General features: G+C 37.3%; 1 protein-coding gene across 2 annotated transcripts in view; it reads left to right on the forward strand.

The window, feature by feature from the left end:
* si:ch211-236l14.4 (SITS-binding protein) overlaps positions 1–15,381 on the forward strand; it is a 243,510-nt gene that overhangs the window by 8,092 nt on the left and 220,037 nt on the right. For both annotated transcript variants that reach the window (XM_051923465.1, XM_051923466.1), the window contains one exon: positions 9,839–10,010. In XM_051923465.1, coding sequence (XP_051779425.1) covers positions 9,839–10,010 — 172 coding nt within the window. The remainder of the gene's footprint in view (positions 1–9,838; positions 10,011–15,381) is intronic.

Raw genomic sequence — 15,381 nt, forward strand, 5'->3', positions numbered from 1 at the left:
TCCCCGTGTCTGCGTGGGTTTCCTCCGGGCGCTCCGGTTTCCTCCCACAGTCCAAAGACATGCAGGTTAGGTGGATTGGTGATTCTGAATTGGCCCTAGTGTGTGCTTGGTGTGGGTGTGTTTGTGTGTGTCCTGCGGTGGGTTGGCACCCTGCCCGGGATTGGTTCCCTGCCTTGTGCCCTGTGTTGGCTGGGATTGGCCCCAGCAGACCCCCGTGACCCTGTGTTTGGATTCAGCGGGTTGGAAAATGGATGGATGGATGGAGCACATGAAGTGTGTCTGCCAAAAGCATTCCAACAACTGTGAGGTTAGATGTCCGTGAACTTGTTTTAAATTGTTTGTAAGTAGGGCGTGACGTGCAAAAGTCACCGTCTCACGGGTCTTGCTTCCTAAGGTTGTAATGTCTAGTCTCACGTGACATCAAAGTGTCTCTCCGAGATGATCACATGTCGACCCAAGAGTTTTTTATATAATAGATAGACATCCATATTACTAACTGAGAATGCTAAACCGGATGGACGCAGGGACATCCGGCCATGGGCCGTGGCCACAAAAGACGTACTGCGCAGGCGCCCCACGAACCCCTCCCCCAAAAAGCAACGGAAACCGTCCGGATGGAATGCAACATGCCATTGCACACGAAACGGGACACACACAAAGAAGAGGATTGAGACCCACGACACCCAAAGCCCCCCTCCAGTAACTGAAATAAGAAATGAGGCCACACGCCCCTAGGACACCAAAAACAAAGGAGTCACACGCAGGCACACATAGCACACGAAACGGTTCGCACACAAAAAGGACGTTTCAGCCCCACGACACACAAACACCCCCTCCACTAACAGAAATAAAAAATCAGGCAACAAGCCCCCAGCACACAAAAAAAAACCAGCCGCGAGCGCCACACAAAGCCCATTGGACACGAAACGGGACAGACTACGGACATAGCACGCGAAACGTACACAAAATGGACGATTCAGACCCACGACCACACTAACGATTGCGCCAGTTAGCTGACAGCGCGTTCAATAATAAGTCCACTTTTCATGAAAATTCATTGGGATTAATGAATGTCATTTGCAATCATTGTCATTCACTTAACTTCCCTGCAGAAACAAATGGCAATACAAGTAATGAATTTACACGTTGTTGTCAAAAAAGTCAAATTACACTGCCTCCTTTACATTCATATCCTGCATATCTACAGAAGCTTCTAACTAACGAAGTACCTGAAAGTAAAAACTTTATGAACTGCATTACATCCTACAATAGTTCATTTGATTTTGCATCTACCGGAGTAAATATCAGGTCACCAAAAGGCAATGACCCATACTGCTTTCGCGTATGTGGACAAATATTACATCGCATTGGAACAGTGCACCCTGAAACAAATCAAGAACGCAAATATGCACAAATCACGTCGGCACCTACAAAGCGCTTCTGAAACCGCGGAAGAAAAAATGTCTCGGCTCCAAAAACACATGTCACTCCTTATTCCAAATACCGGTCCCAATCACAGAAACATCGGTATCCACTATGACAATGCACAGTGACAATGCACGTGACATCCGTCTTGCCACACTATTAATTATAGATGAATGTACAATGGCATCCAGTCACTTACTCAACACCATTGATTAACTTCTACAAACGTTGATGAATAATAATATTCCCTTTGCGGGAAAGGTACTTTTATTAGGAGCAGATTTTAGACAGTGCTTAACTATTACTCCACTTACAATGCGCTCAGCTATTGTTCAGTCCACCTTAAAATACGCGGACAATTGGCATTGCGTTGATGAATAATAATATTCCCTTTGGAGGAAAGGTACTTTTATTAGGAGTAGATTTTAGACAGCGCTTACCTTTTGCTCCACATGCCATGCGCTCAGCTATTATTCAGTCCACCTTAAAATACGCGACGACGTCATATAAACAACACGAGACCGAACTACAATACATATACAGGCGCGAGACCTGATTGGTGATAATACGAAGAAACGAACAGTCCGCATATTAACAGTGAGTTCAATCCTACTTATTACTTATCCATATTCCTAACGATAAAGATCAAACAAGTCATCAATTCACGATCACGGATACAAAACTAGACGGCTCAAGTAACGGGACCACAAACACGAACCCGCATCAAAAAAAAAAAATTCACCTTGGCGGCTTCAAAAAAAAACGGAACAAAAAATGTTACGCGAACAATTGCCATTGCTTTCTAAAGATACACTTGGTACAAAACATGCGATTTCCACATCCCGAATATAACAATTGGTTATTACAACTAGAACATTGTACACTCACCAATACAGATGGACTTCACCCAGATATTATTACAATTCCTCAACCCTTCATCTGCGACGACTTACTTACGGAGATATTTGGAACAGCGGTCTCATTAGACCAAATGCCCTTTTTAACACAACGAAGTATATTATGTCCAAAAAATATTACTGTTGATCACATTAATAACCAGGTCATTTCATTACTTCCTGGAGAGTCACACCTCTTTCTAAGCTCTGACAAAGTTGACTCTGATGACGACGACAATGACCATCTTAATTTCCCCTTAGCATATTTGAACACTATTAACCCAGCCGGATTACCACAACACAGTCTTAGCCTTAAAAACGGAACAATACTCATGCTATTAAGAAACATTAACACTAAACAGGGTTTATGCAATAGTACACGTTTAGTCGTCTACACCATAACACACAATGTTATTCAAGCAACAGTTCTTACAGGATCACATGCTAACAATACTGTTCTAATTCCTAAAATTGACCTTACAAGTTCTGACCTGGAATTACCTTTTACACTTAAACGGAAACAATTCCCCATTAAACCTGCCTTTGCCATGACCATCAACAAATCACAAGGACAAACCATGCACAAGGTTGGCATCTACCTATCTGAGCCCGTTTTTGTACATGGACAACTTTATGTGGCCTTCTCACAACTTCGACGTTCATCTGACGTTAAAGTTAAGGTCATAAATGCTCCATGCCAAGGAAAACTCATTCAAGGACAAGACACCATCTTTACTACTAATGTTGTTTACAAAGAAATTTTCCAAAAAAGCTTTACACTGTGCCAAACACTTTATTGTTGGCTTCCTATCTGCGTCATCTACACCTTCACACTATGCTATATCTCATTCATACATCACGCTCTTTGTAATTTCCCAAGACCAGGGGTTTGCGAGCGAAGCGAGCAGGGGGCGGAGCCCCCTAGTATAAATATATTATACATTATGTACAGTATATAGTTTTTTTTAATCCTTTATTTGCCATATACAATTTATTGTATTAGAAATTTGTAATTTTTTGCATACCCCAACTTACTCTCCAGAGAGTTTTTTTAAGGTGAGAACACAGGGTCACCTATTTATACACTTCCCCAGGGGCAATTGCAGGTTAAGGGCCTTGCTAAAGGATGAACGGAGTAGTATTCCTTCTGTCACTGCCAGGAGTCAAACCGGCAACCTTCAAATTACCAGCCCAGATCCTTCAGCCAGAGTGCTACCACTCTGTCCATTTACTTACTTATCTAGCTAATTATTTATTTATTTGATCTTCTGTAAAAAGCCAAATTTACCCCTGGGGACAATTTTCTGTCTATCTTCTAAGGTATTGGTCTGCAAATTGTGGTCTGTGTGCCAGGTGGACCATGGGCTGACCTGTCGTGATGGAGATGGGTCTAACTGTAGCTTGCAATACCTGTGACGTGGGTCAGGTAATGCCCACAACATCAGTCACAAAATGCCCTTTAAGTCAGATAATCCTTCCACAACCTTAATCTTAACCATAGCATAATGGGGCATGCGATGGGCATTTCGTGATGTTGGGACATTATGTGACTGACCTCATAGGGTACTGTGGTCTGCAGTTGCACTCTGTTGTCTTTCTTTGAATAACTAACTTGCTTACTAATCAGGCCACATGAAATGGCTCTAAGGCAACAACCACAGAGCACCCTGTTTGATTTTCCTGCTAACAATATTTTTTATTTATTAACTTGTACTCCAAGCCACCACAATAACTTGTTGAGAAGCACTACAAAAATTAGCATACTGCATCGAAAGCACCTCATTAAAAACAAGTGGCAATTCAAAATGAAAATGAAATGGCTTTTTTTAGGAAAAATGTCAGTTTCTTTGTAAAATGAAGATGTGACAAATTGCCAGGAAACTAAAGATTTCATATAAAGGTGTTCATTATCCTCTTTAGAGAAGAGGGTGAGCTGGATCTGACCAGGACAGAAAAAGATATTAGAGGCCAAGATGGGCAACTGTATAAGAGGATAAGAACATCAGAGTGTGTAGTTTAAAAAACTGATGCCTTTTTAACATTAAACAAAAACAAAATTTATAAAATTAAAAAATGTTATGTTTTATCAGTAGGCTAGAAGGAATAGCTTATTTGAATTAGTATATATGAACTTGGAAATTTTAATACATTACAATTTAAATTTAGTCAGAGTAGGAATCGGTATATTTTTACCAACTCAGACTCCAGTAACCCAATAATTGCTCTGACTTCACAGCCCAGGTTGGTGGCCATGTTGCTGCACAGGACGACTGATTATCCAAGATAGGATAGAAACCTCCATAGTTAAAATATAGTCTTTTTTCCACTCTTTTACTGTTGTTATTGTCTTCTTGGTTTCAGAATTTGTGTAATGGTATTTTGACTGCATTTTTATGTTATGATAACAGATATGAAAGATTCACGGTTTTGATCTTTGTTTATTTTGTGACTTATTTTTCATTTCTTGATCTTTATTAAAAAAAAAACCACAACATTTCTGCCTTTTACATCTTAAGGCATTACACCATTAGTATTACTCTTGGTTGAGGAGCATAATGGTTAAGTGTCAGAATTTGTTAAAACTGTGATACCAGCTGTGTTCAAGTTGCAGAGTAACCCTGGTTTACTCTAAAAATGACCTGCTTCTGCTTCTTAACTAACTCGAGGTGTAGCACTTGTCTGTGGCAGGATAGAAAATTAGCACATAACAGACAATTATCTTAATATGCATGATCAAATAGACAGGTGAGCATTGGACATACAATGGCCAATAGCATGTCTTGAAAAGTGAACTGGCTTTTGTCTGAAGATCGTGTATCCGTGTATGATAGATTTATGTATTTAACATATGCATGTCTCAAATGAAAGCATTCTATATAGTTAATTGTATATTGCAAAGTACAACACAGAAGCATTAACAGTAAACCTAGATTACCAAAGGGTTATATTGCATACTGATTGAGCTGCATTTTAATGCCAGGTGTAAAGAGGTTCTTGGTGAGCCTTATTCTGGTTGATTAGGTTAATGGCAGGAAATCCATTAACAGGTGGAGGCAGGGATGGAAAGCTGGGCGAGTTTCTAGTGGACGAGTTCCAGGATTATTGTATTGAATGCAGAGCTGAACTTCACAAACAGAATCTTTGCATACATATGACTCTGGGTTGCCAAGATGTTGCAGGATGTAGTGCAAACCCATGCAAAGTGCATCGCCCACTGACCAGTTCTCACGATAAGCAAACTACAGGAGGTCCAACAAGGGAGCTGTGATGTCATTCAGGTGAGCTAACGGCAGTCTCTCAAAGGATTTCATGTACTGGGTTGTCAGAGCAACAAGCTTGTAGTCATTCAATCCTGTTATACTGGATTTTTTGGGGACTGGTATGATTGTGGCTTGTTTGAAGCATAAGGGAACTTCACACAGCAGTAAAATATTGTTGAAAATCCAAGTAAAGTCAGGTGCTAGTTGATCAGCACAGATTTTTAAGCAAGAGGGTGAGACCCCATTTGGACCTGTTGCCTTCACACACACATCCTCTTTAGAGACATTTAATGCAGGTTGAGTGAGAGAATGTGTGTGTGTGTGTTTGGATTGGTATAAGCTGTAGGTTGATTTTGCACATTGATGGTTGAAATGACTCCCCTCTTTCTACTGTATGTAAAGAGCTTTAAGTAGTGAGATAACTGCTGTATAAATGTAAAAGAATTGTTACTGTTGCCTTATCCAGGTCTGTTAGTTTTTTTTCCATTACATATTAAAATAGTTGAAACATTTTAATGTTTTCCACAGAACCATGTTGTTTTGATTTGGATTCCAATATTTTGTGGATTGTAACTGCAGTGTTGCTATGCATATTAAGTAGGGAGTGGTGGTTTAAAGGTCAGCTCTGTGCACTTTCTGGTTATCCAAGATTGTGGATATGACGCAGAATAAATGTTTGATGAGTGTTTGTAGTTTAGTGTTCCTGGTTTCTGATCTTTACTATCAATTTTTGTCACTGACTTAGTTTAGTGTTTTAGTTTTGAGAACTTCTAGTTTTGGCTGCCTTACACCTCCCATCAGTCATGTCCCATCACAAGCACTGTCTTTGTGAAGTTTGTTCTTTCAGCATTTATTAGCTTTATTCTGTGTCTTAGTTTAGGTTGATTGGCAATTAGGGCTGGGTGATATAACAAAATGAACTGATACAGACAATAAGAACCTACAAATGAACTAGTTTCGCACATGTTGGTATGTTCAGCAACCACTCTTTCCTACTCTGTGCTTCAGTGAGCTGTCTCTTAAAAAATACATCACCCTGTCTAAGTTGTTATATGCAGTAACATGTTTCTGCCTCACCCCACCCTTGCAAGCATTCTGGGCATGAGAAAACATGTAGATTATGCTGAATTCTAGTCAGGCAGGGATGATTTATATATAAATGAAGATGAACTGGTATAGTACAGTACATGATGAAATGTCAATTGTTTGGTAATATTTTAGCTTTGAAAAACAAGCAGAAGTCAAAGGTAAACAATGTGGTAAACCGTTGCTGTGACTAACTGTAAAACAAGCATATTGTTTCTTCTCTTGAAACACAACCAAGCCATTAGTGATGTCACAATATTGGAATGTTTGTACTCAATACCAATACCAGTGAAATTTTAATGTACTCGGTACCTTTTGATCACACAGCAAAAACAGAAATCCCATTTGATTTGTTTTTATTAAAGTACCTTCATTATTGAAATAAACAATGTTGTCTTTTTTCTGAAACACAACAGTAACAGCTTTATAATAATCGTCTATCCATTGAGTAGTTACCCACTGTCATTTAGGTAAACAAGTGTTGGCATTCAAAAATATCAAACTACAATGCAGGGCATGAACTTTAAAGCTCCTTGAACATGAGGAAGGTGCTATATAAATGAACATTTGTCCCAACTTTGAAGCTTCTTGTGCAAAATCAAATTGGTCCATTTTACATCTATCCTTTATTTCTGAACAGAAATTGTTTTGATGTTTTCAAGGTTTTTTTACATGAGTAATCACATTTTGTTACTGTTTATGCCTGTGTACAAATCCAGAATTAGAAAATTATTTGGGCTGTTGTTACCTGTGCTCAATAAATTTATAACTGTAAGATAGCATTACATTGTTCAATGTACCATTCAAATAAATGACGTGTGCTTTCACTTATGGGTTATACTAATGAACATTAATTTGCCTTCATAAGCCAAATTAGTAACACAAAATAATTGATTGCAGATTCATAGTTAGCAATGAAGTTCAATGTGCCATTTTGATTGTCCTCCTTACTGCTTGTTTTGGTGATTATGCCTCTTTGTTAACACAGTACCATTTCACTTTATATAGGGAGATGTCTTTCAAAGCATTGAAACACTAAATAAATTTTATTTTGGTATAAACAATTGGAGTAACTCATGTCAGCACCACTATAGACAAGCCAAATAGCCACTACATTTGATACTTGCTTCGATATTTACTTGCTACAACTGTTGCCAGTGTTGTCAGTCCTCCCTCATTCCACAGTCCTAAACGCATAACTGTGGATGTCTGTGAGGTCCCCCTCCTGGATCAATGATATTCAATTGCATGCATCAATTAGAAAATGGTCAGATGTTTCAACAGATGGACATTTTAGAAGCGCTCATTAAAACCGGAGAACTAATTCAAAGCCTCCATTCATTTCTTGGGATTGTGTAGGACACTGTTAAAAGTGACTAATCTTGTTATCTTTTCACCACCTTTTACAAATGCGTGACAATACAAGTTAAACAATTATGCATAATTTAATTAGTACTGTAATGTTATTTTGATTTCAAAGTACAGGCACATCTGTTTCTGAATGAATTCCTTAAAGTGGTAAAGGTGACAGTGATGCGAGTCCATATGTGTTGCGTTTTTCATTTTTCTCCTCTTTTCTTGTAATAACAAGTACTATTTTTTGCATGCTGAAATTATCCTGTGCAAACACTCAGCACTTCAGACATGACCTCCACTCATTTTCGTTTCGACATATCTTGATGCAGTGCGTGCTGTAAGATCGCCCTAGTGAGCCATTTTCATATTTAGTTTTTAGTTATATTTTTCTAATGTAACACAGCGCTTTCCAAAGTATTTTTTCTACTTACAGTTATGTATGAGCGCAGTACCGACTTTCTTGGTATTAACGATAGTGTAAAAAAAATGGGTACCGTTATGTTTTCAACAGTTTGGTCCTGAATTACTGCTGAAGTATTGCTTCTTGTGATATCTCTACAAATTGTGTATTAGGAGTGTGTAGTCAAAAAAAAGAGGAGAAAGTAAAACAGCACGTTTATGTCTGAAGAGATTTCCCAAAACAGTAATCTTTTAAAATGCAAACATTGGCTGATGCCACTCCATATGCAAAAGATTCATAGAACTGGAAATGACATTAACTAACCCAATTACTTCATAGAAAATGACCTATTCCTTCTGCGCAACTATAGCTTAATCTTTACTGTAAGTCAATTAAGCAATATTAGAATAAAAAAAAAAACATACTATTTCTAGCATCTTTTCAGTTTGTAAAATTTGAGATCCATATATTTAGTTTGCATTTTATAGATATTTGAAGCCTGTTAAATATTCAAAGTTTTTAAATGTGTATTATTCAGTTTGTTAGAATGTAAGAAATGACAAAAGTCCTAGATATACACTTTACAACAGTACTGTATCACGGCTTATATGTTAGACTGTTCCATAAATGTTAAATAAGCGTTTTTCTGTTTGAATTTGATTGTCCTAAAATTGTTTGTAAGTCCTTGAAATGAGTTTTGTGCAGGTTTCATAATTTTGCGTAGTTAACATATAATCTTCCAGCATATCATATGCACATATTTAGATATCTCGGAGCCATGGCAACTAAACACTTAAAGACATTTTTCAACCAGGGTTGCAAAAAAATGATCAGTTATTGTTATTGATTTAAATGGGTTAAATTTTCATGATATTGATTTAAGGTCATGTCGACTAACCCTGTTGGAAACTGTAAAGTGGCGCTGTAAGTGAGATTGGTATCCCAGGGTTGGTTTTTGCAAGTACTTTATGCAACCAAGACAAGAATAAGTGAATTAGAAAAATGAATGCTGAATATCAATCAAGCACCTTGAGAAGTTTGAACCTGTGTGCTTTAGTTGTTTATGTGATGAACTGTAAAGTACAAGGAAACAAGTTTAATCCCAATCACGGATTGTATGATCCAGAGTGAGCTACCTTCGCTGCCAGGGCTTCAGTTGTTCCATTGTGGAAGTGTACCTTAGGAATGTGATCATTATCGAAAAAACATTGTTTAAAAAAAAAAAATCAAAGTTTTAGGGTACAGGCCTGCACTGTATCCCTTTCCCACTATCTGCATATATCAAGGTTACTAATGACCTAAGCAGGCTGTTGATATGTTCATTATTGAAGTGTGCATAAAATATTTTAAATTGATTCTGTTTTGAATCTATACAACTGTAATAGTTGCTTAATTTTTGTTTATCATTGTTTCAGGATTGCTTTTCAATGAACAATGTTTCCTGGTATGGTGGAGCAGGTGTTCAAGCCCAGAATTGGCCTATCAATAATGATAATGTGGAATTACAGCCTTTTGTTGTGAGCAACTTGAGAAATAATCCATCAGGTTATGGATCTGTCTTAGAGCGATACTTCTTAGGTTCACCTGGTAAGTTACTGTCATTTTGCTCTGTGTACTCTGTTTCACATGCTTTTACTTCTTAGTTACTAATTGTAAAATAATAAGCATAGGAAGCTTAACAAACTAAAAGAGATCATTGCAGTCTATATTTTTTGGATAATGAAAAGATGAGATGTCTCAGTATTTGTCATCTAGATCCTTTTTAAAACAAAGTTCCTGCTTCAAATCCATGCATCTCTTGTTTGTTATACCACTTTGTGTGATGAAGTCTTTCCTAGCTTTCTTATTAAATGCATTTTTCCTTAATTTCATATGTTGTTCTTGAGAATGTGATATGTTTATAACTAAAAAGGTGTAATTCCTTTTGGCTCCCACATGTTCTAGAGTTTTTTTGTTTTGTTTTTTTTTTCCCTGTAGCTTGACAACTGGAATTACACATAGTACTTGAGGTGTGGTCTCCCAGCACATTGTGCAGTTAGAGATGTCCCCTGATTGCTGTTGAACAGTTTTGTAGTTTTCATAATTTAAAAATGACATTTTTTTTCTTCTGTACATTGTCTGGACAATGAGAATGTTTTGTCAATGTAAGCCGCTAAATCCTTTTTTAGAAGTTACTTGTTATATACATGTAGGTTAGGGTTGCCTATCTTGTGTTCATAAACAATGTTCCTTTTGCCTATGTGTTTTACTTTGTACTTTTCTGTGTTAATCTGTATTTTGCAAATGTTCACCCAGTTTTGAAGATTGTCCAGATCTTTTTGTTTTTGCTACTTCCTCATTAGTTGCTCTCCATCCAATTTTAGTGTCATTTACAAATGTTACACTTTTATTCATTAAAGGATAAGTTTGGTGTTTTTCAAGTCAAAGATTTCTTCACAATCATGGTATATATTATGTTTTCATATAAAACTGTGTTCTAAAGCGAAGCATATTTTGTACATTTTAAAAATAACTAGCCCACTCTTGCACCTTATATAATGGTGCTAAAGGTTACTGGAGTCTCAATGTACTGAAAGCCCTTAAAACTTACTGAATTTGTTCATTTCTTTAAGCCAAAAAAAGTTGTGTAGTATTGGACCATGTCTTGAGATTACACATCTATTGTAAAATAGCATATCGATGTGATTTTAAGAAGGAAATAAAGCAAAACATTTTTGTAAGATTCATCAATTTTTAAAGGAAACCGGTTAGGCGCCTCACTTTTCTAAGTACGTCTTCCTGTGTGGCACCCTTCCGGGTCAGGGGTGTGGACTCTCCTCAGAAAATCATTGCCAAGCGCCATTATTGACATTGAATGTTGATGCCAAGATGTGAATTCCTGTCAAAGTTCTATAGAAGACTTAACAATAATAACTGAAAAAAATCACGTGACCACTTTTTTTTTCACTATACAGAAGCGTTTTTCTTTACTTTGCAAAGATACCGCCTGCTGCAGTTGGTTTGTTAAAGTATGCATGTGCTTCAGTGAGAGCCGGCATGTAGCCAAGGGTTCAAAGTGGAGCTTTACACCTTACCAGCATTTTTCTGTTTCAGTGGTGGAATTAACTTTTGTAAATGTTTGCTGTACCTTGTGCTCTGACTGCAAATACACACACACCCAAAACCCGCTCCTTAATATGATATACTTCTAATAATGTACTCAAAACTCCAAGGAGGTTCCTTACACCTGCTTGATTAAGAAATTGTGTAAAATTTGAAATGTATCACGAGGAGCACCAAGCAGCCTATGAAAAGAGAGTACCTGCAATTATTTGTTTTCACTTGAAGCATTGCTTGTAGCATGTGGTCAAGTGACAAGATCTGAACAGATATTATAGGCATCCATCCTGCTCATCCAGGGCATTCGGAGCCAATCCCAACAGTCATTGGATAGAAAGCAGGAGAAACACTTGTACAGGGCGCCAGTCTATCATAGGGTAAATACACTTAAAACCACTATAGGGCCAATATGGCAATGCAGATTCACCTAAGTTTAATCAGGCTGAAGTTTACTAAGTTCAGTGCAGATGTTTTAACATACTGTAAACAGAGTGGGCTGTCATTCCTGCCTCACAGTGCCAAGTTCTATATGGAGTCTGCATTTAGCTCCCTATATATTTATGGATTGATTGTCATCAGCGTCAGTGAATTTACTTAATCAAAAACAATGTGCTATTTTCGTTTATTGCTATATTGTTGGCAAGAGTGTCTCATCATGCATTGAATAAATTGATAATTGGTTTGTGGAATTTCAATCTGCTCTGTTGAACACTATGCCTTTTTCTTTTTCATTTTGTGAGTTTTTTTTTTTTTTGCAAGACGCACTATGGAAGAGGTGGCTTGGTTCTTTTCAAAATGTAAGGCTTTGATTACACTGCATTTAAATTTGGTTCAGATATATTATGTACAAAATACAATCAAACTCATGTTTTTTTCAGTATGCTTCCTCTTGGCATGCATCTGACTTAATAGGCTAAGTAAAATAGCACCTATGATAGAAACCTGGGCACCAGCAAGCCCAAACCCCAACAAGAACACACAAGCACAGTCCCAGGTTCAAATAAAGGTAGATTTATTAATCAAATCACCTTGAATATGCCACACAAGCACAAAACACAGGTTTTCTCTCCACAATATTTTCTTCCTACCACACTTCCCTCCTCCACTCAAGTGTTGCTCCACTACCACCCAGCTCCGACTTACCTGGATAAGGGAATATGGTCCCTTTTATTACAAACCCAGGAATACTTCCGGTGCCAAGGCAATTGCCCGATTGAAGTCCTTCCGGGTCACACGGAAGTCCATTATAAATGGGAGCTTGTCTCCCTGCAGCGCCCTCTCATGGCCCCCAGTGACTCCAGCAGGTCTGCTCTGCTGGACTACATTTCCCGGCATGCCTTACTGGTTTCCTACTGGGCATCGACATCCGTGTGCTTCTGCCATCTAGCGTGATAAGGAACCATCCCTTCTCCTGGCTGGGATGCTCGTCCAGCCTGTGTGGCATCTACACACCACAAAATGTAATAAAATAATTATTTGTAATTTCCTTATTTTGTCATAAGAATGCTCCATAAGCACAGAAGGCAGTTCAAAGTGGATCTGGTATCTGATAAGATTTAAGGCTTTGTCATTCTCCTATGGTCTCTGATACCTTTTAGCCTCTGTGTGAACTGCAAGAACAGACAAGGTGTTTTGAAAATGCCTCACTTTAGAACACAGTTTAAAGTGGCAAATTAGTGCATATCATGATTGTATAGAAATATCCTTGAGTTGAAAAATACTTAACTGATCCTTTAAAGCAAAACTGCGAGGTGCCAAACAGACAGCTATACTGAATTTATAAATATCTTAAGTAAAAGTCTGAATATATCAAGCCAGCATTTGAATATATGAAGTAATTTCTGAATATGTGAAATCAGCATCAGAATATGCAGTATAAGGTCAAATTCAGTATATATAAATTCAGATTTAGTAAATATGTAAAGTATAAGTATTTACTGTAAGTGTATACAATTAAATCGGAATATATAAAGTGAAATCTTTTACCTATGTAGTGAATGCTGAAGATATAAAGTCAAATTCTTAATATGCAGAGTGGAGTTTGAAATACACTGAATGAAATATCACATATCTGGTAAACTTAGTGGGGCCCTAATATGGTATGGCGAATTAAGTTTACCAAAATGTTATTCAGATTAATATCAAAATTATTATTTCAATAATGTGCTCAAAATGATAAATGTGCCCATTTGTTTTTGTTTGCAGAATATTGCACATACCCTAAGAACAATTGTCTAATACAGATTTTTCTCAACATAATTAAGTTTATTTCTGTCATTTAGCAATAAGTATATTAATAAAGAGCTATCCATTAGGGACAACTTGCTAACTTTGAAATTGTGGCCTGATTGTGGAACATTTAAAGGTTCTTTCAGTCTGAACATTTTATTTTTATTGTTACTTCCTACATTCTCTTGCATGTGGCCCTTAACTGGTTAAGTGATTAGTAAACAATTAAAAAAATGAAAAAAGGGATATTCTCGTACTAATTTGGAGTTTCCAGAACGTTTTAATACAAAGTAGAATTTTCCAGAACATTCTAATATTATGTAACTTTCCAGAACATTGTAATATTTTCATAGGAGTTTTGAGAAAAGACTAGTAATAAGAAGGCTCTTCGGTTTCAGATTAGATTAAACTTCATTTTTCCATGGGATTAATAATTTCTAATTTATTTGCAGTCCACACAGGAATTTTTAGAAGCTTGTGGTAACATGCATTGCCTATACAAAGTGTCAAACACTTCACATATGTTAAATTGTTAACTTTACTGTGTTACTTTAATATAAGAGTTATTAAAGTAATATGGCTTCACCTAGTTGAAGAGCTGACCAGAGAACTGGTTACTTGGAAAGCCAATCTCTCATTTATCCACAGCAAGACTACCACATGGACTTGATATGCTACAAGTAGTCCAGGAATTTAAGTGTTGAAAATATTCCTTTTTAAGGCTCATTTTGGGATGACTGCACATGAATCTAAGATTATCACAGATTTTGCACTATTTGTCCATTTTTGTTATGTCAGACAATGTGAAGCACCATTTGTAATCTGAGCTCCTCTCAATGACACTGAATTTTATCAGTTCTTCAGACATTAAGAAACCAGGTTGTTGCCGATAAGGCATATGTAGTTTTGTGTGAAAATCTAATGACAGAGTCTCATCTGAAACAAGGGAAAAAGGAAAAAGATGGTGCAAAGCCCGAAGTGGACAACATTACCAGACATTCCTCAATGTTTTAAGCAGACAAATGAATTTCACAGCTGAAGTCGGAGGACCTGGTAAGAGAACAGCTTCCTTCTCTGATGTCCTTATGGGACATTCAAAGAAAGTACTGGCTAAAAGTAACTACATCTAACATTTTAAAGTTTAGTTAATCTAGATATATATTTCAGTTATGAAGAATTGCAATTAGGCAACGGCTATTTTTAATTGATGTTCCGGCTTTTAAAGAGTTTTTATCTGTTGTTGGCTAAATATTAAAAACATTTACTGAATGAATTGTTCATTTTAATAAATATTAAAATAATACCTTTTGTTTTTTCTTAAAAAAGCCAAAGGGGATGCACAAACCAGTGTGTTTGTTCGAGCCGGTCCCAAGCCCGGATAAATAGTGAGGGTTACGTCAGGAAGGGTATCCGGTGTAAAATTTTACCAAATCAATTTGCGGACAATAATACAAATTTCCATACCGGATCGGTCGAGCCCCGGGTTAACAACGATCGCCACCAGTACTGTTAGCCAACAGGGTGCTGGCAGAAATTGGGCTACTGTTGACCAAAGAAGAATAAGGAGAAGAAGAGGAGGGAGACATGTTCGGAGGCAGGTGGAGAGGAGGAAAGTAAAGAGAGTGGAACT

Source organism: Erpetoichthys calabaricus, chromosome 2 (assembly GCF_900747795.2).
Source record: "Erpetoichthys calabaricus chromosome 2, fErpCal1.3, whole genome shotgun sequence".
In the NCBI taxonomy this organism is placed as follows: Eukaryota; Metazoa; Chordata; class Cladistia; order Polypteriformes; family Polypteridae; genus Erpetoichthys; species Erpetoichthys calabaricus.